Source organism: Phyllostomus hastatus, unplaced genomic scaffold, assembly GCF_019186645.2.
Source record: "Phyllostomus hastatus isolate PE091 unplaced genomic scaffold, TTU_PhHast_1.1 phas_scaffold_93, whole genome shotgun sequence".
NCBI lineage: Eukaryota > Metazoa > Chordata > Mammalia > Chiroptera > Phyllostomidae > Phyllostomus > Phyllostomus hastatus.
In genome coordinates, this window is record NW_025334042.1 from 22,073,674 (window position 1) to 22,097,798 (window position 24,125).

Here is a 24,125-nt window from a genome sequence, read left to right on the forward strand (position 1 = left end):
GTAAAATGTTAATAAATGAAGAAGGAATGATAGAGTTTTAAAACCACTATTTGACAATCATACTAATTTGATTCTGGCAAAAGTCATCAATGTACTATAAGGAATAGGATATTCACATAGCTTCAGATAATTTCCCCAAAGGTTAGTTATTAATTACAAAGGGGAAAATAGTAACTAAGCAGGGAAATTTGGAGGACTTGTCCAGGACTTGGTGATCAAAGTTAACATCATCAACATGGGAACAAATCACAATCACCTGCCACCTGATAGGATCAGTGAGAAGAGTTATCATATCACTTCTGGGGGATTCCTGTCACCGATGTATATAACCTGAGTCTAATTTGTCTGAAACTATCAGACAAATCCAAACTGAGGGACATTCTACAAAATAATTGGTTCTATCTCTTCAAAATGTCAAAGTTGAGAAGAACAGAGAAAGAAGGGTTAAGACTGATCCAGACGCAGGAAGGCTGATCAGACATGACCAATGAAATGAAACAGGTGACCCTGGATTGGACCCTGGATTGGATCCTAGGGCAATAGGTGAAATCTGAATAAAACCTGTAGGTTGAAAAACAGCATTTTATCAATGTTAATTTCCTGATTCTTGACTCATTTGTATTGCGGTTATATAAGAGAATGTTCTTGATTTTTAAGAAATACACAAGAAAGTATTTAGAGGTTAAAAAAATCTGAGCATTTCTCTCTGCCTGTACAGCTACTATCCTGCTCCAAATCATCATCATCTTACACCTGTATTGTTTTAATTTTTAAATATTTTATTTATTTATTTTTAGAGAGAGGGGAAAGGAGGGAGAAAGAGGGAGAGAAACATCAAGGTGTGGTTACCTCTTGCACACCCCCTACTGGGAACCCTGGCTTGCAACCCAGGCTTATGCCCTGACTGGGAGTCTAACTGGTGAGGCTGGCATTCAATCCACTGAGCCACATCAGCCAGGGCTTCACCTGTATTATTTTAATAGCCTCCTAATGGGTCTCCCTGCCCATGTGTATTTTCAATGCAAGAGCCAGAATGATTGTTTAAAACATAAATTAGATCATGTCACTTCTCTGCTCAAAATCCTCCAATAGCTACCTAACCAACTTAGAGAAAAGCCAAAGTCCTTACAATATCCTACAATGCCCTGCATAATACGGATTCTGGTCTCAACTGTTACTACTAATCTCAACTGTTACTTTCTGATCTCAACTGTTACTACTCTTTCCCTTGTTCATTACATCCCTGCCACAGTGGCCTCCTTGCTGTTTCTCTTAACACATCAGGCATAATATACACTTGCCATTCCCTCTGTCTGGATCTTTATTCCCCAGATTTCTACATGGCTTACTCCTTCACTTTCAGTTTTGTTTTTATTCAAATGGTATCTATAGTGAGACCTTCTTTGATTGTTCTATTCAAAATTTCAACCCTCTACCACCTCCATCCCCTTTCAATTTTATTTTTACTAACACCAATCACTAACGTTTGTACATTTTACTTATTCATTGTCCACCTCTTCTCCTATCCAGTATGTAAATTCCAAGAGGCAAGGTATGCACCTTTTTTGTTCACAGATGTATCTTCAGTGCCTAAAACAGTATTTGACATATAATTAGCTTTTCAGTAAATGTTTGTTGAGTAAATGAATGAAAAGATATGGTGAAAGTTTTCATGCTGGAAAACCTCAGGTACGATAGGATTGAGATTCTCAGCATATTACTAGAACTCTGTCTTTATCTCTTAGCTGCTTTGCTTTGTCCTGTATTGGCTTCATTCTTTGGTTCACAGGCCCGTGCTCAATCCACTGAGCTACACCAGCCAGGGCTGGCTTCATTCTTAAGCAGCTTGAGGTGTGATGGGTGATGGCATGATGGCCACCAGCAGCTCTAGATTTACATTCTAACAGTTCAGCAGCCTTAATGGAAAGAGAGCACCCCTTTCCTGATTGCTCTAGTGAAAGCCTTAGAAATGAGTCATATGCTGGGCTTGGGTCAAGTGTTGATCCCTAAAACAACCTCTGAAGGCAGAGGATGAAAATCCTCTGTGATTGGCCAGGCCTGGGTAAAGTTCAGCTCTACCTGGACTGAGAATATGAGAGAGATGGTCCCCTAAAAGGAAATGGAGCGCTATCACTTAAGGAAAAGGGATGGCCGCTAGGCTAGCAGGAAAAACAGGTGTCCATCACATCATCAATGATGACCCACCAGCAGATCTATCCCAGAAGAGCATTTTTCTCTTGCCCCTCCATTTTCACATCTAGCCAGATCAACCTCTGAACTTTGGTAAGTTCTCTCCTAAATGCTTTTTCACCTGTTTCTGTCAGTTAAAGTCTTCCTCATCCTGCAATGCCAGCTTCAAACATGATCTCCCAATGCCGCTGTTATTGGCGCGGGTGTGATCTGTATGATTCCATACAGATGTAGTCTCTTTCCCTCTTCTGAGCATCCTAGTTGTTTCTACTTCTTTTGTAGTTATCTTTTCACAATTTGCCCTATATTTTACTTACTTCCATACATTGTGAGCCCCTCGTGGAAATGGGCCAAGTCCTCTTCCTCACTGTTCAAACACGCACTTCACACCCTCTGCAACCGCATTGATTAGATGCGCAGCAGGGCCGCCAGGGCGCGCCAGGCGCCAGGCGCGAGGCTGCGGGGGCGGGAGGCACTGAGATTGGCAGGTGCGACCGTCAACCGCGTTCTGGCGGGAGTAAGATGGGAGGAGGGGCCTGCATGAATGAGGCGCGCTGCGAGCAGGCTGCAGTCGGCGCTCGCGGGGGGGAAGCCGGAGTACTGGCCGAGAGTGGGTGGGAGGAAGCGAAGTGGGGGGGTGGGGGCGGGGGAGGAAGGGAAAGAGCGCGGGGGGCGGGGAGGGGCAGCGCCGGGGTGGTGCGCGGAGAGGCGAGGCGCGGGTGTGAGCGAGAGCCTTCGCGGCTGTGCCGGTCGTTTCTGTGCCGCTGTCTGCTGCGCTGCCTCCGTCCTCCTCGTCGCCTGCGGAACCCCGAGGAGCCCCCGACCGGGCCGAGGAATCAGGACTGGGGAATCGGCGCTGAGAGAGGAACCGAGTCCAAGCGGCCGTGCCCAAGGCCCCCGGGAGTGGAGGTGGGGGGCTGAGGCCCCCAAGGGGGCCCCGCCGCGATGGGCAACCTGGAGAGCGCCGAGGGGGGTCCGGGCGAACCGCCCTCTGTCTCGCTGCTGCCGCCGCCCGGCAAGATGCCGATGCCTGAGCCCTGTGAGCTGGAAGAGAGATTCGCCCTGGTGCTGGTGAGAGTCGAGCCCAGTCCCTTCCCCCTTCTACCGCCTCCCACCCAGTCCCAGAGCCCGGGGTGGGATTTGGCCGCCGTTCCCCCTCCAGCCCACACCTTCAATCAGGGCTTCCGACAGACCCCGACCTCCAGCGCCTTTCCGGCAATCTCTGAGGAGCCTCTGGCCGGCCCCGACAGGCCCGTCGGGGACCTCCCGACTGACGCTTCAACCGCTGGACACTTAGGAGGAGGGATCCCCAGCTTGGGACCGTCCTAGGATCCAGCCTTCTTTATTACCCGCACCCTTCTGCTTCCCTTCTCACTTCTCCCCACTTTCCAGACAGTTTCCCCAGGTCCCTAGAATTCTCATTCTTAAGCCTCTGGCTGGTGCGGGGGAATTCAGAAGCTTGGGGCCGGCCCACTCTTCAGCCTAAGTCAGGGCTCTCTGACTGGGGAGACCGCCTCTCGTGTTAACATGGACATTTTCCAGGGAATGGGTCCCGCTCCCAGCCCGGACCAGATGTTTGGGGGAGGTTAGGGAGAATGGGGAGGGGGCTGGCAGCTCTTGAAGGAGGTGGAATAAAGAGTGATGCCATTCTACTTATTTTCAGAATGGCCTGCAGGCATCCTGCAAAGTTGTACTGGATTTGCCTAAAAGGGCTGAACATGTGGATAAGCCATTTCACTAGTGTACTTTTCCAATTGAAACAATGCACAAACCATCCCGCTCCACCTTTTTATGTTAAGCCCTAGTGTGGCTGACTGTGTTCTTTGCCTATGTTTCTTTTTAGTCTTTCTGTAGGTTTCCAAATGATCGATATAGATGAGTTTTTAGAGTTTAGGAGAATACCATAGGATTCTTCTATGGTATGGGAATTGGATATTGATGCTGGTGGTTCTGTGGATTGAGAGGATTTGAGCTGGTATCACTGGGATGGAGCCAGAAATATGTTGGAGCTAAAAACGAAGTTTTGGAGAGAGAAAGTGAACTAGGTGATGGAGTATCTGCTAACGGAGGTATAAGACTTTGGAAAACAGTTCCCAGTTCCTCAAAGAACTAAGAGGCAGTGTTAATGCCGCTGTTATTGGTATGGCCCGAAGCGCTGACTTTGCCTTTGCCCATGAGGAGAGGGATAAGTTGTGGACTTAGCAGCCTTATTGGGTTTCATCTGCCTTGGAATAGGGAGATTAGATCTGTTGGCATCAGTGGAGCTGTCTGAAGATCCTGGTCTCTCTGATGGTAGAGAGCCTGACATCGGCCTGCTGGCACCACAGCCAGATCAGAGAGCGTCCACGGGGAAGCAGTATTACTGGCACCTCTCTGAACCTATCTGCCCACCAGCTTTGCACAGGGCCAAAGGGATCTGGATCACACATCCTGTGGCTCTCTGCATTTCCCCTAGCCTCCTCGGGGATGGGTGAGTCAGTGATTACTAATGTTCTGTGGCCATCTCAGAGGCTAAGGAGAGGAGCCTGCGACTTGGTGCCCAAGAGAACAAGAGCTCAACTGTTGGGAAAAAGAGTGGGAGGAAATCTGCAGTCTAGTGGGGGTGTGAAAACCCCCAGTGAGCTGGCATGAGGTAGCCTCAGGAATTGGAGAGAAAGAAGGAGAAAGAGGTGGACTGGGTGGAGGGCTGCCTTAGGTAGGGGCTGCCAGGCCATTTGTTGTGAGAGTCAGAACCAGAGTCAATCATGTCCTCATTGGAGCATGGTTGATAAATTTATTTATTTAATGGCTTAATATCTACAAAATGCACGTGATGTCCTGGTTACTAGCCAGAGCACTCAGAGAGCCCAGGTTAAGCAGAGGACTGGACCAACCACCCACTCACAAGCCTTTCTGTATAAAGTTCAGATGCGTTTCCTTGTGGCTTTTGTTTTGGTCATGTTTCTGTGTGCCTGAGCTGCTGCTGATGGGGGGTTGAAACAGGGCAGGCCAGGGCTAGTTAGCTGCCTTAAGAGAGAAACGGATTTTACCTCACTTTTTCAACACAGGGAAATCATGCTCTCTTGCAGGCTTGAGTTCTGCGGGGCCTCTTCAACATCTCTTTTCCTCTGCCGCTGAAACGTGCCCTATACAATGTCCTTCAGGAACAATACTGGCTGTTGGAGGTTTGACCCTGAAATAGGTTCGGGTGTGTTTCTTGAATAGTCAGGAGAAACAAAGTGTAGTAGAACACGCCAGGGTTCTGTCTTAGCAGTTGTCTTAACCAGTCTGAGCCTTATCTATAATTTTACAGTTTATTTATTTGTAAATTGGAGCTAATAACGCCCATCCTGATGGGACTGTGAGAAACAGGTGAGCTGTGTAGGTACCCAGGGGGTACTAGATACAGCTTAGCTATTTTTCTTGATTGTGTGAAAGTGTCAGACAGGCTGCTCCTTTTTCACCCTTTCCTTTCTCAGGTTGTCAGTTTCACTGTGATTGATTTTCTTTCAGGAAAAGCCAAGTATTTGGGGGGTTATTGAGTGGCCTATTGGTGTCCTGGTGGGGCATCTGGACTTTCAGGTCAAAGTGGGCCCAAGTGCTGGTCTCCAGTCTTCAGTTAAAAAGTGTTTGACCTTGAGCAAGGGACTTAATCGCTTTGAGTCCCAGCTTCCCCTTATAAATATAGTATTTGCCACATGAGACTGTGGATTTAAGAAACTGAAAGTCAAGTACTTAGCAGAGTTTGCATCTACTATATGCTCAATAAATAGTAGCTTTTAAATATGTAGCTCTTAGCAGTGACTTAGATCTGAGACCACTTGTATTTCCCAAAATGGGATTTAAGTTTGGAAATCTGTTGAAGCCAGTCTCACAGGATAAGTCTGCTGGTATCAGAAGGAGGGCTGCCCCAGTCCCAGTATATCTATGGGAACCCTCCCCCGAAAAGCACCCTGGTTGGGGAAGTTGTATCATTGCTGAGTCAAGACCACAGGCGTGTTCCCATCTTCCTGATGCAGACACATGATCTGACCCACAGCCTGCCTGCCGGCTGAGGTTGGAGAGCTCGAGGTCTGGGGCCCTGAGGTGATTTGTTCGGGACATTGATCCCAAGAGCCCTGACCGAGCCCGGTGCCCTAATCCAGGGCTTCCCTGCTGAGATGCTAAGATACTGATCCCCTCATCCCTAGGGATAGCCGAGGTCCCTGATTGGTCCCCTCTGGCTGCCATCATATCCCATATACTGTACAAATAGTATTTTCTAGGTGTGCTCTGGTATGAAAATGAAGTTTGGGAGAGAGAAGGTGAGCTAGGTGATGAAATATCTGCTAACAGAGGTTCAACACTTGGGGAAATAGTTCCCAGTTCCTCAAAGAACTAAGAGGCAGTGTTGATGCTGCTGTTGCTGTTGGCAGAGCTGCTGTGGCAATGTTTCCTTGGGATTCTTCCTCACCCACTCTTTCTGAGCCGCAGCTCCCATTCTGTTGAGTGTTGAGAAGTTTAGGGATGGGCAGTTTTGGTAGCTCCCCTTTATTGATACTAGGATTTGAGCTGATCTCTGGTCTGATAAAGCCCCAGTCTGCATTGCGGTCCCCGCTAGATTGCAGTTACTCAGTACCGGCCTTTCCTTTGATAGGGCAGGCAGAGGGCTTGAGGGCGCTGAAAGGATAACTGTCTGCCTTTGCTGTGTTGCACCCCGCTTTTTCTCTTTGCTGACCTATTATAGGCTTGAAACGGAGTCTAAAGGTACTGACGCCAGAAAAAGCCCTGAATGTCCCCCAGAAGGAGGCTCTCGGTGCATGAGGGTGCGGTGGTATGACAGGTTGCCCCTGCGGTGGCTCCTTTTCTCCCATTTCCCTGGTGATGACTGATGACCTCGGGTTTTGCTCTGAGTGTGGCGTTGATGTGGGAGCTGAACTGGCCTGGGTGCTAGTTGTCTAAGAGGCTTTGACGGGTCTCTCCTGACACAGAAAGGGGCTGGGAAAAAGCTGGACTAGATATCAAGTTCCACACTGCTGTGGTGGAAACTTTTCTCCCAGCCCTGGGGATTTTGATGAATTAGTTTAGGCTGGAATAGGACTTGTGAGAAGGAAAGGGCCCTGGGCAGCAGCTGGTCAGAGACCCCTCTTGTGCAGAGGCCTCAGTGAGAAGACCCCAGGCCACAGGGAGGAGCTTTACTCCCTTGCCATTCCCATGTAACCCTGCCTTAGGCCTGGGGGCGGGGTTACTTCCGTGTGTGTGTGTGGGGGGGGATGGTCTGGAGGGATGGACTCTGTGTCATTTGGGAATGCTCAGAAGGAGATTCAGGTGTTTTTGTTCTTGTTTTGTTTTTGTTTATTTCCCTTTTTCTTTTAAGGTAATACTCATTCTCTAAAAAAAGTATGGGTGATTAGAAGATTGAAGAAAAACAAAACATCCATTATTTTTTTTAGTTCCTTTACCAGTATGTTTAAAAACCTTTAATGTTTTTTTTTCTGCATAGGTGATATATATGTATATACTCCCTTTGGGATGTTTTTGTTGTTATTTTATAAGTTTTCCCAGGCTATTATTCATTGTAAACATTTTTAAAATGTGGGTACAACGGGTCCAGCACATGAATGGACTGTTGTTTACTTTACTATCCCCCTATTGTTGGATGTTTAGGTGCTTCTGTTTGCTATCCTACACAATGCTGTAATGAACATCTTGGTGTACAAAGCCTTTTCAGTATTTAGAGTTTTCCTTAGGATAGAAACCCAAAATTGAACATGCCAGGTTGTGGGATATGTCTTTAAGTTTCTAAATACACATTTCCAAATGGTTTTCTAAAAAGGGAGTGATGCATGTGTGTCCTCAAAGAGAGACTGGAGGGTTGAGAATAGCTTCTTTTCTCCTAATTATGAAAATAACACATGTTTATTAAGCAAATTTGGAAGTTAAAAATAGAAAAAAGTACAAAGTATATAGAAGAGTATAATGGAGAGAATTAAAATCACCTGTGATCTTACTATCTACTATTAGCATTTAGGATCATACTGTGCATATTGTTTCATACACTGATTTTTTATTTTACTATTTTAAGCATTTTCTCATTTTAAAAATATCCTTCAGTATCATAATTTCATGATACTATTCTATGCATGCATGATACTGTTCTCATCTCATGCATAATATTCTATGATATTGTATTTTATTATTGCCTTATATTTCTTCCTCTTTTTTGTTACTATTAACACTGACAAATATCCTGCACATAAATATTTGTGTGTCTCTCTGATTATTTCCTTAGGATAAATACTAGAAGTCAAGTTATTGGGTCAAAGAGTATATGCTTTTTAATTTTTTTAAATTGATTTTAGAGAGAGAAAGAGAGAAGAAGGAAGAGAGAGAGAAATATCAATTTGTTGTCACTCATTTATGCATTCATTGGTTGATTATTTTATGTGCTCTGACCGGGGATCAAACCCACAACCTTGGAATATCAGGAAGATACTCTAACCAACTGAGCTAGCTGGCCAGGGCAAGGGTATATGCTTTTTAAAGGCTTTTGAGAAGTATGCCTTCTAAAAAAGTTGTACCAGTTGGTTTTTCCACTCATAGTGTCAGTATCTTCCTTTCTGTAGAAGATGACAATTACTGGATGAGTTAACTTTTTAAAAACCTTTTCCAGTTTCATCAATTAGAAATGGTATCTTATTTTACTTTGCATTTCTATCGACATTTCATCGTAGGTGTTTTGGCCTTCTTTTGTTTGTGTCCTTTGCTCTTTGTTGGAAATTTATTATATATACATATTTCTATGTAATAAATGTATGCATTTCCTACACTTTTTCATTATAAACTATTTCTCACATACAACTATTATGTAAGATCAAAAAGAAAATGTCCACCACTGTGTGTTCTTGGAATGCTTTCTGTCCCTTAACATTTCTTCTTCCTGCTGTCTTATCTGGGATGAAAAAGCCCATTTCACTCGGGACTTGTTGGGTCCGTTCCTGCAGCTGGGACGGTCCAGGGGGCAGCCACACCAGTGCTGCACAGCTCTGCCTGCAGGGAAAAACTGCTGCAGCTGGCGAGGACAGGAACTGGCTGTGGTGGAAATAGCTGATCTTCACTGCAGTGAGAAAAAGAAGCCAAGGTGGAGAGGAAATGAGACCACAGATCCTCCTCTGCCCCTGAGGTTGCCTGGGAAGGCTAGCTGGAGCCAGGGCCCTGTTCTGTGGTCAGGACTGAAGTATCCGCCCCAGAGATGACTGCAGTGGCCCAGGGGACAGCAGGGCTGCTGCCTGGAGTTCGTTCTTCGTGTGTTATCTGGTCAGCCAGGCTGGTCACCTCCATTCTAGGGAAACGTTTCTCCCAAGTTCGAGTTGAACTGAAGCAGTGCCAAGGACAGGCCAGGGGTTTGTTCCAGTTCGGAAGTGCACTTTAGAGAGGAGGAAGAACCTTTTTCTTTTAAGATAAGAGAGGGCGCTGCCTCTGCACAGCCCCCCTCGCGCGCTTGCTTTTCTACAGGTACTTCAGGGCCCGCTCTTGGAATAGCACCAGATGGGAGTTTAAGGGTTTTTAAGTCATCATCTGTGAAGAAGAAAAGTGGATTCCAGAAAAGAGGCAAACGGGTGGCTAGAATTCCTGAGTTCCCATTTCCAGTCTCTCTTTTGCCTCCCTCAGCAGAGCCACGTCTGTGTATCTTGTTTTCCCTCCACGCGGGCAGCGAGCCCCCAAGGAAGATGCGGCGGTATTGGGCTGCCTCTCACTCCCGGAGATACTCTGGCTGTCTTTGTCTCCCACCCTCCTTTCTTCTTCTCTTTTCATCTTTCAGAATCCTCTTTCCAGATTTTCTTACCCTTTCTGTCTTCCTTCACCTCACAACAAAATCGTGAGTTGGGAATTTCTATGTTGGGTTAGGGGAGGACCCGGGTAGGGTTTTTTTGGGAGCAGTTTCCCCCAACCCCCAGCTTTACCAATATGTATACTCTTTTCAGTTTATAAAAAGTACTTTGAGTTCCTTGTAAGGTGTTCTAAATAATGTTTAAACCTCAAGGGACTAACAGAATGATTTACATGGCAAATTTTGCCTGTAGAGGAACAGTTTGGGTCATCGTAAACCCATGATGGTTCAGTGCCTGCCCTCATCTCTTCCCCTGTCCCCTCCCCATCTCTCACCACTTCCCCACCTTCATTCATGACTGTCACCAGGACATTAACTCCGGCTGGGCTGGCGGTCTTGCCTCTGGGTCCCTGAAAATATTCACAGGGAAGATATGTGGCCTCCTCTTCCCTGCTGGCTCACTTCTACTCAGATCTAGACTAGAGAATGTCATACATAGCCCCACTCCAGTTGCTCAGCCCCCCTCTAAGTAACCCAGGGGTGAGCCTGGTGTTTGGGTACTTTAGGGGTGGTTACCTTGTTTTAAGAACTACCTGTAGCTTAGAGCAGTGAGTTTCTGCTCGGTTTTTATCCGCTTCCATGCAGGGAGAGGTGGGGCAATCCTTAGATCTTCCCAGTGTTTCCGTGAAACCTGAAGCAAAAAAAAAAATCTGGATGGAGGTAGTTGGTTTGAGCCTCTTGCTGGTTCAGGATGGATTGAAAGAAAGAGTGTAAGTTTGGGGTCAGAAGACTTGGGTTCTGATCCAGCTTCCTAGCAGCCCACCCCTGCCCCCCGGCCCAGCTGAATTACCTTGGGCAAAACCTAGAACTTTTCTGGGCCAATTTCATCCTTTAAGAAATGGGTGATAATACCTACCTTACAGAGTATGGAGGATGCTTAAAGTAGAAAACGTAGTGAAAATACTTTGTAATCTAATAAAGATTGTACAAATAAGTGTGTGTGGCATACGCAATACCCATGATACCACCTCTGTTCCCTTAAGTGATTTTCAACTGGGGGAGGTGTTGTCCCAGCAGGGAGTTTTGGGAAACAAGTGAGGATATTTTGTTTATCATCTGGACTGTGGGGGCGGTGCTTCTGGCTCCTACTGTCTGAACACTGGGGGTATTAACTACCCCAAGGTGTTTGGGTCATCCTCCCACAATGAAGAATGATCTTGTCCACCGTGCTGACAGCACTCCTGCTGAGAATTCTCTTCTAATCTCTATGTCCGTTGTCCTGGGTCCCAGTTGAGGATGAAGCTTCAAGAGCAGTGAAAGTGAAGGCAGAGTCACAGTGTTTGGTGCTTTCTTGGTTTTCCCATTCCTACTACTAGAAGCAGACCTCTTTGCATTACCTCTGTCTGTGGGTTTAGTGGGTTCTACTCTAAAACTTACCAAGAAGCAGCTTGGGGTATGCATACTTCACTGCTGACTTTTGCCCATCCCCTCGTAGTTCATCAAAGCCTGGGTAAAGGTTCTTTTAGTTTGGGAGTATACAGGGTACGGCAGAAGTCAGGCTGGCCTGAGTGTGGTTGGTAGGGTAATAATATGGGTGTAATAATTTATAGTTTTAATCTGAACATTCCACCTAAAATGTCATATAGTGTGCTTGAGTGTGATATTATTATGTTACAGAATTACATGCTTTGATTTTGTAATAAAAAGGGGGCATTATTTGTGCTGGACTCTGTACTTGAGAGATCTTTCAACAGTGCTTCTGAATCTTTTGGGTAACAGATCCTTTTTACAATCTGATTAAATCTTTGACCCCTAATTCTCCCTCCTTGCATTTGTGTACACACACACACACACACACACACAGAGTATTGGGGCAGGGGGAGGGGTTAAAGCCCATTCTTGGATCTGCTAGGAAATCCCCGGCCTCAAGCCTAGAGGAGCGGAACATGGTGCTGGGTGAGGAGAAGCCACTGCAGGAGCTCCTGCTGTTTTGTAAGGAGAAGGAACCCTGGTTATCAGTTCAGATTAAATGATGCCTCTGTTTGTCATTCCAAAAAAGAGCTTGTTGATACACGGCTGACTCCCCTTCAGGGAGAGAGAGTCTGGCCCCAGGACATTTCGATTTAAACTTTGATTAAGGACACCTTGTGGAGGGGTGTGCCCCTTTGACCCGCGCCCTCAACATCCAGGAACATCCAGGTAGGGGTGACAGGATGTGCTGTGACAAGCCAGGGAAACCAGGGGCATTCTCATGTGGCCCGAAGTTGAGCTCATATCCTGTGTGTGGAGGCGCTGCTGGCCTACGCTGCAGTTCCCTCCTGCGGGCGGGCCAGTCTCCGGGATGCCCAGACCCTCTGCTCCCGCTCCTGCTCCCACTCTCAGGGCACGCCTGAGCGATTTCACACGTCCGGGCTCTAGATGTCACTTCTGTGCTCAATCCTCTTGCTTTTGACCTTACATGAGCAAGACAAACAACAAAAGCCTACACTTTTTTTTTTGACTGCTCAGAATATTTCATACTAAAATTTTGAAGAAAAATTCAGATCTTTTGGGGGCTTTATTTATTATGAATAAAAGGTTTTTTTCAGGCCAACATTAGGAGCGTTTTTTTCCTGGGTGAATGCTCCTGTCTCATTCCTTTGGGAATGGCTTCGTTTCTTGTCTCCACCAAGTGCTGGGATTTAACTTATGTACATTAAGGAAAGAGAATGAACATTTGTTGGGTACTGCTGCATGCTTTTACATTCGACTCGGCAGGAACTCTGTGAAGTAGTTATTTCACTTCTGTATTATAGGTGATGAAACCAGGGCTCCAAGGGGTTAACCAACTTGGAAAAGGTCTCACCTTAGATGTCACTTAGGCTGTAAGCAAAAATTTTTGGTTAGGTATTTTGTTCATGCTAAAAGGACTGCTAGAAACACAACTTCTAAAACATGCTTTGTCTTTGATTATATATAGAATTAAAAATGCACAGAAAAGTTTCTGGAAGGATGCAAATAAAAATGGTAACAATAGTTACCCCTGGGATGCACAGAGGGAACTATAATGGGAAGAACAAGAGAGTCAAAAGGAATTTAGCTTTATACTGTTTACATTTTTTACAAGGAGAATATACTTATGTGTTAGTTATATAATTAGGAGTTAAAGAAAAGAAAACTTCTTTATCTCAGAAGAAGTCACGGAAATGAACATTTAAATGATATGCTTTTTACAACCTGACTGGTTGTTTAGAACATCATCCCGATACACTGAGGTTGAGGGATTCGATTCCCTGTCAGGGTACCGAATGAATGAATAGATGGTACACTTTAACACTAATTATCTGGGTGAAATTTTAAAGATTGACAGTGTCCATGGTTGTCATTAATGGTACATGAATACACTATTAATGGTAGGGTAATTTGAACCAGATATTTTAGAAGGCGTTTTCTAGGGTCTATCAGTGTCAAGTGTGCATTCCCTTAACAGCCACCTTGCCTCCAGGAAACTGCCCTATAGAACTGTTTGCACATGTGCACGAAGGCACGTGGAAAGGACCCTCAGAGCTGCATTGTTTAACAGTAAAAAACTGGAAACAACTCGATTATACATTTCCCAAATCTATTTCTCTTCCATTCATCTAGTTACTCAAGGCAAATACTGGGAGTGATCCTTAATATTTCCCTGTCCCTTTCCCCCGCCCAATCTGCAGCAGGCCCTGCCAATTCAGTCTCCTAAAATATGTCTCAGATTTACCCAATCTCTGTCTCTGCTGCCACTGCCTCAGTCAGAGCCAACACTGGCTCTTGCTGGTATTACATCCAACTGTCTGGGCTCCAGTTTTCTCTGCTGCCCCTTTTCCATCCTTCCATCCATTCTCCACAAAGCAGCCACATTTAAAATATAAATCAACTAGCATCATTCTTCTGCTTTGTATTTAAAAAAAAAAAAAGCAAAACCCTGGCCTTGGTCCTTAGGGACTGCATTATTTGGCTCCTGCTGACCTCTTTAACCTTACTTGCCTTCCTGTTTACCGAGCTCCACCTCAGCCGCCTTTCAGTTCAGGACAAGCTCCTTTCTGTCTCAGGGCCTTTGCACAAGCTGTTTCCTCTCCTGGAACGCCCTTTCCCTGGATCTTCAAATGGCTCAAGCCAGCTTATACGTCAGGTCTCAGTTTTAAAAATGCCATCTCTCAGGCCTCTCTTCCTTATTATCCTTTGTTTCAGTGTCCTATTCATTTGTTCTTTTGTATTGGTTTTCATTTTGAAATTATTTGATTACTTGTTCATTATCTGTCCCTCCAGACTGTTGGCTACATGAGGGTGGAGACTGTGTGTGTGCTTATCACTGTATCACCAAATGCCTGGCACTGGGTACACGGCTGTGTCTTATGGACTCTCTAAGATAGGTGTGTATAAATATAACCATCTAAAAAGGCAATTGAAAGAAGACTATATATATAATCCTTTATAAAACCACATGTGCTTGTCTGTTAACGTATAGGACAGGCCGGAGGAATCAACACCAAGCTGCTGACTGTGACGACCTAAGGCGGGGGGGTTGTGTAGGGCTGGGGGCTGAACAGCGACTCGTTTTATTTTACAAGACTTTGAGGTGATTGATTAAAAAATAATATGTATTCATGTTTTTATTCCTCCTTTAAGGGAAAAGGAAGGAATAAATATAGGGGAGGGAGACTCAACTTTTTTTATTACAAAAAAAAAAAAAAGGCAGCTCCTTTCTCTCATTCTCTGCACTGAGCCAGAAGAAGAGGAGATAAGGGAGGCAGGCCACTGGGGGGTCAGCAATGGGCCACAGCCCTTTCCCTCTCCTGTGCTGAGCTTGGAACAAGTCCTCAGAGTAGCAAGAACCCTACGAGATGCTCCTCTGCCCTGAGACTGTATTTTAAGTTCATAAATGTAGGCATGATCTTGGTCCCAGACACAGCTAGCCTGTGTATTTTTAGCCTCTTTCATTTCCAGGCCAGTGAGAGCTGCAGCTTCAGCCTTAGCAGAGCTGTAACAGGGAAGTCAGCGAAGACTTCATGAGCTCTGGGCTTCACCGCAGCTAAAAGTGTCTCCAAGTCAGGTCAGTTCAGCAGCCCTGACCCCCATGGAAGCCACATTCTCTAGATTCTTGTCTCCCAGGAACATAGCCAGCTAATCATTCTAACAGCTCACACTTATTGAGTGCTAATCTCATGCCAGGCACTGTGGAAAGCTCTCTACGTACATTATCTCATTAAATATCACAACTCTACGAAGTAGTTATAATTATCTCCATTTAATAGGTGAGGACACTGAGGTCCAGGGGGCTTAAATAGCTCATTTCATATCACACAGTTAGGTATTGAAGTTTGGACTTGAATTTAAGCAATCTGACTCCAAAGCCCATGTTCTTCATTACAGCCTCCTCCTCTTTCCAGGGTCAGCCCCCTTTGCCCTCAGTGCTGCTTTGGAGGGGATTGTCCAGATTCTGGCAGGCGTAGGGGAAGTTCCAGAACACGTCTTCCTTTGCTGAGACGTGTGGTGGAAGGATTTGGGCTGAGATTCATACTTGGGTTTGACTCTCAGCTCTCTCACTAGGACATCCATTATTCGACAAGTTGTTGTTTTTTTTTGTTTTTGTTTTTTTTGGTTTTTGTTTTTTTTTTTACTTTGTGCCAGCGATGCCATTGGGCACACAGTGGTGAAAAAACAAATAGCACTTCTGCCTTCATGGGGAAAGATATTCAACAAATAAATGTTTAATGATCAATTAAGATACTTCCTTGGGAGGCAAAAAACAGATAGTTAGGAGAGCGTGTAACCAAGGTTCCCCGCTAAATGAAGGCTGGAGACAGGGAGCCTTGGGAGCCCATGAGAAACTTTCTGCTTTCATTTCGTTTTCCTCCTCTCCTTGATTTATAAAGGAAGTATGTCTTAGGTGCCTGCTCTATACACAGCACTTTGCTGAGTGCTTTGGAGAATACCAAAGAAACAGAAGACAATGCTCATGAAGCCGAACAGACAGAATATTTATTTTGAACTGTACTTTGAATCACCAGGGAATTAAAACAAGTGCGTGTCTATGAGGCTCTCTGTGTACCTCCGTTATTTTATCCACAAAAGGGGTTACTGTTTGTTTTGCCCAGTCGCATGTATTTTGAAGACCAAATGAGATCGGAAGGGGATGGGTGTCACACAGCTACAGGCACAGAAGGATTGGAGAGTTAGAGAAGGGTCGGCATGGATTCGACCTCTAATCAGGCAGTGCTCTAAGGAGGGCGTGATGCTTAAATCAGGTGTGGATCAGGAGAGAGGAGGCTGTCTCGGCCGGAGCACAGGAGGGGATTAAAGAGGGAGAAGGAGCCAGCTGCCTGAAGGGCGGCCAAGGGCGGCCGGAGCCCTGCCTGCTGGGATGGAGAAGCCCCGTTACAGACCGAGGTGAGTGGGACAGAACAGACGGCCAGTTCTCTCAGAGCTTCTGTCTGAAGAGTATGATAGTGCGAAAGGCCGTGGAGGCCCTCCTGCCCAGCTTCCAGTGAGGAGTAGAGATCAGGTGGTAAGTAGCTTCTGGCCATTCGTGGGCCTTTCGTTATGTCGAGTCATTGCAGCATATGAGACATGCTTAGTCCTTATAGATTAGAGAGTCAGAATCATCTGCTGTAAGTAAAACTGGTTAGAAGATAATCCCATAGGTTACCTCTGAACTGCAGAAGTCCAGAAAAAGAGAAGCTTCCGTTTCTAATGACCAAGTTTTGGGCTAATTTCTTTCCTTTGCCGAATCTATCTTGCTTTCCTTTTTAGAGTGAAATGTCATCTTGTACTAAATAACTCATATGATTAATAATGCCTTGTTCATGGCGCCTGCCCAGTACATCCCATTGCACAGTAGCAGTGTCCAGTGTTTTAGCCACTTTGTGCTTGCTAGTGTTTCCTCAAATACCGTGTTGGGGCAGGACATGGGACAATGGCACCCTCTCTCAGCTCGTCATCCAGGCCGGGCACCGGGCAGTTACTCTAGGCCACTCCTCCTCTCGCCGCCTCCATGTGCCACCGCTTCAGTTTCCCCTCATCCCTTGCCTCGTCTGTTGTAATAGACACTTTAGTGGTCTCTCTACTCCAGTCTTGTAGACCCAGCTGCCCCGCATCCATGTCACAGCCGTGAGTGAAGGTCTGGGGAAGGGTTTCTAGGAAGAGAACCACCTGTGCAAGCCTTGAGGTGGAAAAGAACTTGGCACATTGGAGGAACTGAAGGAACGGCAGACTGGTTGACAAGGATGCCAGAGAGATGTTCGGGAGGACAGGTCCTAGGGACCTTCTTGGCCTTGGTGAGCAGTTTGGATGTTAGTTGTAGGGGGAGTGACCTAATCTGCTTTGTGGATTTAAGAGTCCACTGTGGCTGCTGTGTGGAAAGCCCTGGAATCTGGCTCCCCTCTGGGCAGCATGTTGGCCTGAGTGAGCCTGGGCTCCTCACTCACCTCTGCCCTTTCAGGTCTGATGGGTGCTCAGCCCTCAGCGCTATACCCCCCCTCGGGCCAGAAAGGGCAGTGCCTCTGCTGGGCTGGCCCCAGTGTTTGGCGTGCCTCCCGGTGGCCTGAGCCTATAATTTGGTGGATTGGCTGGTTACAAAAATAAAAAGTGTGACCTATAACTAAAGCTGAGTGGATTCAGTAAAGAGGGAGCTTTTAATTTGCCGAGGTCCTGGGCTGTATTTAACTGGAGGAGAAATGTGTCTCCTCCCTAGGCTCTGCTCCATTTTCTCCCTTTAGTGCCTGCTCTGGGGTGGGTTAAGGTTTGTGGGCCTGGGGGTGAGCTGCGGGGGACTGGAAGGGGATATTTGGAAGGGATGCTGGGGTCCAATGACAGGTTTGCTGGGACTTCCTGGGAAGTCGGCATTATACAGTCTTGCTTCTTATGTATCCCACTGGGATGGAAGTAGAGTTTTTAAATGTTTGATTGTATGATCACTCATTTATTCATTCAACAAAAATTTACTGAGTGTTTACTTTGTGTATTAGACGTTAGGGCTACCGTCGGGGACGGAAGAGACGAAGAGACCTGCCCAGAGAGCTCAGGCCGCTGCTGGTGAGAACAGCAAACGCTTATACAGAGATGTGATGTGATGTTAGGGCCAAGGGAGTGCCACGAGGAGGAGGGAGGTGGGAGGATAGAGAGTAAGGGGGGTGGTATTTTAGAGAAGGTGACAAAGTGAGTCTTGGGTCGGACGTATAAGAGAAAAGCGAAATAGCGAAGGGCAAACACTGTGGACTCTGGATCCCGGCTCCTGAGTGTTACTCCGAGGACAGGGTTCCCGGTGGCGGCACAGCCAGTCTGGGCAGGGCTCGGGGTCGTCCTCCTGCGGGGGTGGGGGGCGGGGTCCTGGCCCCAGGTGGCCCGTGGAAGCCTGTGGTTGCCTCTTCCCTGCCCCACTTGTCAGAACTGTCTGCAAGGCTGGACAGGGTGCTGATTAACTGTAAATGGATACTTATCTTTCCAGGGCTCCTCAAGTCTGACTCTCGGGGCAAGACTTCCTGAAGTCACTCTGTGTGCTCTTGGCTAGAGGAGGAGGAAGGAGTCTGGCCTGGGAAACTGCAAGGAGCATGGGGCTTCCTCCTGCAGGCTGGTGCTCAGCCAGGCTTTTGGCAAGAGCTTTAGGGCTCAACGGATTTGGGTTTGAATCCTGCTTCTGCCAGTTATCAGCGCCGTGACCTTAGGCCAGTGCCTTAACTTCCTTGGGCCTCAGTTTCTTTATCTGTATAATCAGGGTTATACTACTTAGCTTCCAGGGATTTTGTAAGGATTAAATAACAGATGCAAAGGATCCAGGGCAGTGTCTGGCAGAGAGGGTGCTCAATAAATTTTAAGTAGAAATCTTCTAGGACCCCTAACCTCTTGGAGCCAGGGATCTTGTGTTAAGGGGTCCAATGAGAATATTCAAGAAGTAGGAGTTACTGTTGGATGGGGACTGGTTCTGTGTACCTTAGAGCTGTAAAAGCACTCAACGGCACACCACACGTCAGCCACCTTGTCATCCTACTCAGCGAGGTCGTCTTTGTAAGGACCTCTCCACAGGCCTTCGCGCGTCCAGGCACCGGTGGAGCCCTTGGCTGGCCCTTGAGCACACTTCACTCCCTGGTACAGCCACGGAAGGATCTGCTTTAAGAGCCTTCGGGGCGGGGCTGTTGACCACGGCCAGCACAGCCCCCACAGGCCTGCCAGGTCGATCCTGCGCCCTGGGACTGTGTGGAGCTCATGGTGGGCGCCTCTGATACGTGGGCCCGTTTGCAGATTACAGGTCACTTGCTCCCTCAGTGCCAGCCTTCACGTGAGGCCCAGACAGTGTCCTCAGATGGAGGGAGGAGAGATGGCTGACCAGGAAAGAGCCTCTTCGTGTGAACCCTTTGTGTCCAGAGTAAACTTGGGCCCCTAACTTTGGACAGACTTCTTGCTTGTGGTTGTGGTATTTTGTTTTTACTTGTCGCTCAGCAGAATCAGCATCACACAAGCACTCATTATCCTCAGGCCCTGGCAGTCAGGGCACTTGGTGAATCCCTTGTAAAGTGCTCACGTCTGCACATTATTTTCTGATGCATCTGGCACGCGTTCCAGATGGACGGCCCAATAGCAGCTATTAGTTGCTGCTTTTGGGCTTGGCTAATTACTGCCAGCATCACGAGTGACTAAGGAACTAAGAATCTTGTGCATGTATGGGGCAACAGGTCCTGGTGAGATGTCAACGCATTTATCTGTCATTTCCCCAGAATGTCCTGTAAAAGTTATGAGCGTAAACTCAGGAACTGAGGGGTCGCCAGTTAGAGAGTGTCTGGTAGCATCTGGCTTCTCAGCGGATTGCCTCCAAAAACTAAAATATCACTTAGTACTTGTCCCCTCAAATGCCCAGGGAAAACCTCAGGATGGAGACATAGCATTGTAAAAGCAGTGCCAGCTGCCTCTGTTGTCTTTGAGGCAGGAGAGCAGATAGCTCACCCCAGGCTCACTCCACAGCAGGGCAGGTGGAGATTCACATCAGTGCCTTGGCAGCCCGGAGGGCTCTGGGGCAGCGAACTGAGAATGGCTAAGGTCTTCCCTGCCTGAGATGGAGAGGGACACGATACCAGCCCTCAGAGACTCACTGAGTGCAGCCTGGTGTTCATTCGCACAACGAGCCTTTATTGACTGCTTCGGAAATTGTGTTGCGTGCCAGAGAAGTAAAGACGACTGGGACCATCTCTGCCCCAGGAGTTAACAGTCCAGAGGCAGAGACAAACACACTAAACGTGTAGCTGCAATACACGGCTTGGGAAGCTCAGTGGCACGGATATGCAGGAGTGTCCCGAGAACACGGCGCAGGGGTGGGGCCATGGGAACCCTGCCTGTGAGGGAGAAATCTCTCCTGGCCACAGGGACAATTAGGGTTAAAGTGTGGGAGAGGAAGCGTTCTGGGGAGAGGGGCCAGCCTGGGCAGAGGAGACTGCAGGGGGTTTTCAGAGACTCCCCAGGCAGCTGCCCGGGGCTGTGGGAGTGAGGAGTGAGGTGTAAGGCAGAGTGGTGGGGCGGAGGCTAAGGTGATAAGCAGGGCTCTGAATGCCGCGTGGAAGGGACTGTACTTCATGCTTTCTCTAAGGAGAAGGGCGTGGTCAGATTTTGAGCCGTTGGGCAGATGGGCTTGGCAGCCGTGGGAGAACCAGAATTGGAGGTGGCAGCTGACTGGGAGGTCTGGCAGTGTGGCAGCGACGATGGGCGCCTCAACCCCGGGCTGGGGATGGGCGCCTCATCCCCAGTCGTGCATGGTGGGGATGGTGGGCCAGAGTCAACAAGGACTCTCAAAGATTAAAAGTTTGAGGGCTTGATGACTGATTACCTTTGACATTTAGAAGGCAGAGATGAGGAAAAAGGGAGGCATTCTGGAGGACATCCAGATTCCTAGCTTGGTAGATCAGTTAGGTAGACGTGCCACTAGTAAAGAGGATACGGGAGAAAAAATAACGTAGAAGGGAGAGGGATGAGGCCAGCTGGAGATTCACGAGGCTGTAGAAGCTGGCGAAAGGTCTCATGGGTGGTTAGATATTTCAAGCTAAAGCTCAAAGGAGAAGTCTGAGGTGGAAACACGTCTGAGAGTCATCAATGTCGATTAAAATTTGGGGCTGAAACATTCTCATAACCTTTCTCTGTGTTTCCACAGATAGCACAGCCCTTCAGTGACTGGGAGGGACAGCTGCCGGGACTCACGCAGTGTCGGAAGGAGAGGAGCGGAGCTGTTGAAAAGAGGAGTTAGTTGAGGGGCTGGGAACAGATTTGTGGCAGGATTGGACCGCAGGTTTGCAGGCCATGGGCAGTCAGTGGGGAGGTGAGGGATTTGAGAGAAGGTGGAACATGAATGACAGCTTAGCAAAAATCGCCTCCAAAAGGTCAGGGGAGTTATCCCGGACCACTCAATTCTGTCTCCCCGAATTCTGGTCCCAGCGTTTTTGTAAGTCCCCTGGACGACTGTTGGCGTCTCAGTCTTATTTTTCAAAGGGGTGTGTGTGCAGTTGCTGTACCTAGAGAAGAAATAAGCATATAAATATTTAACCTGTACTGTTCAGCTATATCTACTGCTTTCTCTTTTTGTATTTTAAAGCACTGTGGAATTGTACTTTTCGTATGTGCTTAGAAGCTCTAACTGGAGTCAGCCGCAACTTCTGGAGCAGCCCTTCCAGTCACCCTCCACAGAGCCCTTCTCCCGTGCCAGGCGCCTTGCACAGTCCTTGCCGTTCATTCGTCCCTTCCCTTAACTCTTCTAAGAGGTAGATACTATAGTCCATACTCTATAGACGAAACCGGCTCAGAGAAGTTCAGTGACTTTCCCACTGTCTCATGGAAAGTACCAGGACTCGAATCTGGGTCACCCCTGATTCCAAAGCCCATGCTTTATCTATGGCACTCAGAATGTTTGAAATGCCACTCAGCCATGAGGGCGTAGTCATCTCGTGGTGTCTAAGAGGGCTGTTCCCTGGACCCTGTGCCCTGCGTGATCACCCTCTTGCTCTGTGACAGAACTTAAACTTCAGGTGTCTGGCCCACATCCTTGGTCGAGCCAGCTCCACCCCAGTTGGGCTGGAGAGGAAAGTGCTGTTTAATGATCAACCAAAGCCACTCAGACAGATCCAGGCGGCCCCGCCCAAGTTAGACATGGAGACTTGTGGGCTTTGTGAGAAGATGCCAGGACATGGCCTGGGAAAAGTTATTCTGGAGGCCACACATTTGAGTTTGAATCTGGGTCCTGCCACTTTCTGTGCAGCCTTGAGCCAGCTGGTCCAAGATTCTTAATTCTCTCCCCAGCTAAATAGGCGTAATATATATTTTAAAGATTTCATTGATTTATTTTTAGAGATCAGGGAAGAGAGGGAGAGAAACATCGATGTGCATGAGATACACCGATTGGTTACCTCTTGCACACACCTCCACTGGGGACCTGGCCTGCAACCCAGGCATGTGCCCTGACTGGGAATCAAACCTGCGACCTTTTGGTTTGCAGGCTGGCACTCAATCCACTGAGCCACACTAGCCAGGGCTAAGTAGGTATAATGTCGACCTCCACAGGTTATTAAGAACAGTAAGTGAGATCATGGGAGAAAACTGCCACTAGTGTTTTTCTCCCCCTCAATGGCCCTGACTGAATACCGCACTTAAGGACCGCAGACGTGGGAAGCAGAGAAGATTCATGAGGTGGAATTCTCAGAAGGCTAACTCCAAATAGGTGTGTTTTGCTAGCTGGACAACCAGATGAGATGTAAAAAACTAGGACACTCAGACAGAGTCAGGGTGTGAGCAGCTGTGACCTGTCAAGCTCCGCCCTTAAGGACAGGATGGGGGGACAGGGTTGGGAGGATGGCTCATGGATTAAGAGCAGACGGGGGTCATTGTGACTCCTCCCCAAAGTGGACAGGAGCTCCGAGGCTGAGGATGGACCCCCATTTGAGAGCAATTGAAAAGACAAATAGAGACAGGACTTGTAGTGCCTGTCCCCCGATCTGAACTGTGACAGATGCTTGCCCATGCTGGGCCTCAGTTTACCCTTCCATAAAGCAGGAGTCATGCCCCTCCCACATGTACTCTGGAAGTAGGAAAGGAGTCATTAAGTTTTATGGTTTGATCATAAGCTCCTGGACTTGGAATGAGGTCCCTGGAAAGCCAGAGCGGGGTGTCCAGTGGCGTACTGGGTGCGATGCAGTGCTGCCCCAGCTGGCCTCTGCTGCCTCCGTGAACAGCCACAGCGTCTGTGAGCTTCTGCCCTGCGCCAGACACCCTTGTCCAGGAACACGTGTGCTCAAGGCAAGGTCCGCACCCTCATGGGGTTTACAGTCTAGTTCAGGCAATAACACAGAGTGTGAACGGTGAATGACAACATGAGGGAGGAGTGAGTCCTTCATGCAGTCTTGTAATGAAAGGATCCGGCACAGTGCCTGACCCGGAGCAGGTGTGTGAGAGCTGCAGTTTCCCTTTCCTTTGTAAATACACAAGTCACACAAGGCAAAACAGGTCTCCCTGGTGGCACAGTGGGTGGTGCATTGAAGGCACCAGTGCTGGAGGAATGATGGAATAGGACGGTCAACAGGAGGTAAGGGCAGGACGCCTCACCAAAGTTCGGAGGAAGGAGTGTGCGGTATCTGGGTCATTTAAGGGGCATTTCACAAGGAAGGTTGATTGCTTTGGTTCTGAAGGATGTGTGCAATTTGGAAAGGTGCAGTGGGGGGCTAATATAATTCTTTGTCTCAGAGGAGGCATTGTCCAGGGATCCAACTTCAGGCTTTGGGGTCAGGCCTGGGTTCAAAGCCCAGCTCCATCGCATACTGGCTCTGTGACCCTGGGCAAATTCCGTGGCCTTGCCAAGCCTTTGTTTTCTCACCTGTAAAATGGGAATAAACATAGTCCCACCTTCACAGAGTTGCTGTGAAAATTAGATGATATAATAATTCACGTAGAGCTCTTTTCCCAGTTCTGTCAATAAACATAGCTTTGGTCAGTGTTACTATTTTCTTCCTACCCTCGCCCACCTACGTACCTTAGCTCCTAAGATCCTGTGCCCTCTGACCATCCCCTGCCCGCTCTAATTTCCCCACGTGCACCTTCATTCTATTATGGTAGATCGCTCAGAGGGTCCTGGACTTTCTGTGGTGTTTTGTGCTTTCACGTTTGCCAG

General features: G+C 47.6%; 1 protein-coding gene across 5 annotated transcripts in view; it reads left to right on the forward strand.

Moving 5' to 3' along the window:
* The first annotated feature begins 2,870 nt into the window (after window positions 1-2,870).
* Window positions 2,871-24,125, forward strand: part of FMNL3 (formin like 3) — a 53,842-nt gene continuing 32,587 nt past the window's right edge. For all 5 annotated transcript variants that reach the window (XM_045829507.1, XM_045829508.1, XM_045829509.1 and 2 more), the window contains exon 1: window positions 2,871-3,261. In XM_045829507.1, the coding sequence (XP_045685463.1) occupies window positions 3,136-3,261 (126 nt within the window). In that variant the 5' untranslated portion in view covers window positions 2,871-3,135. The remainder of the gene's footprint in view (window positions 3,262-24,125) is intronic.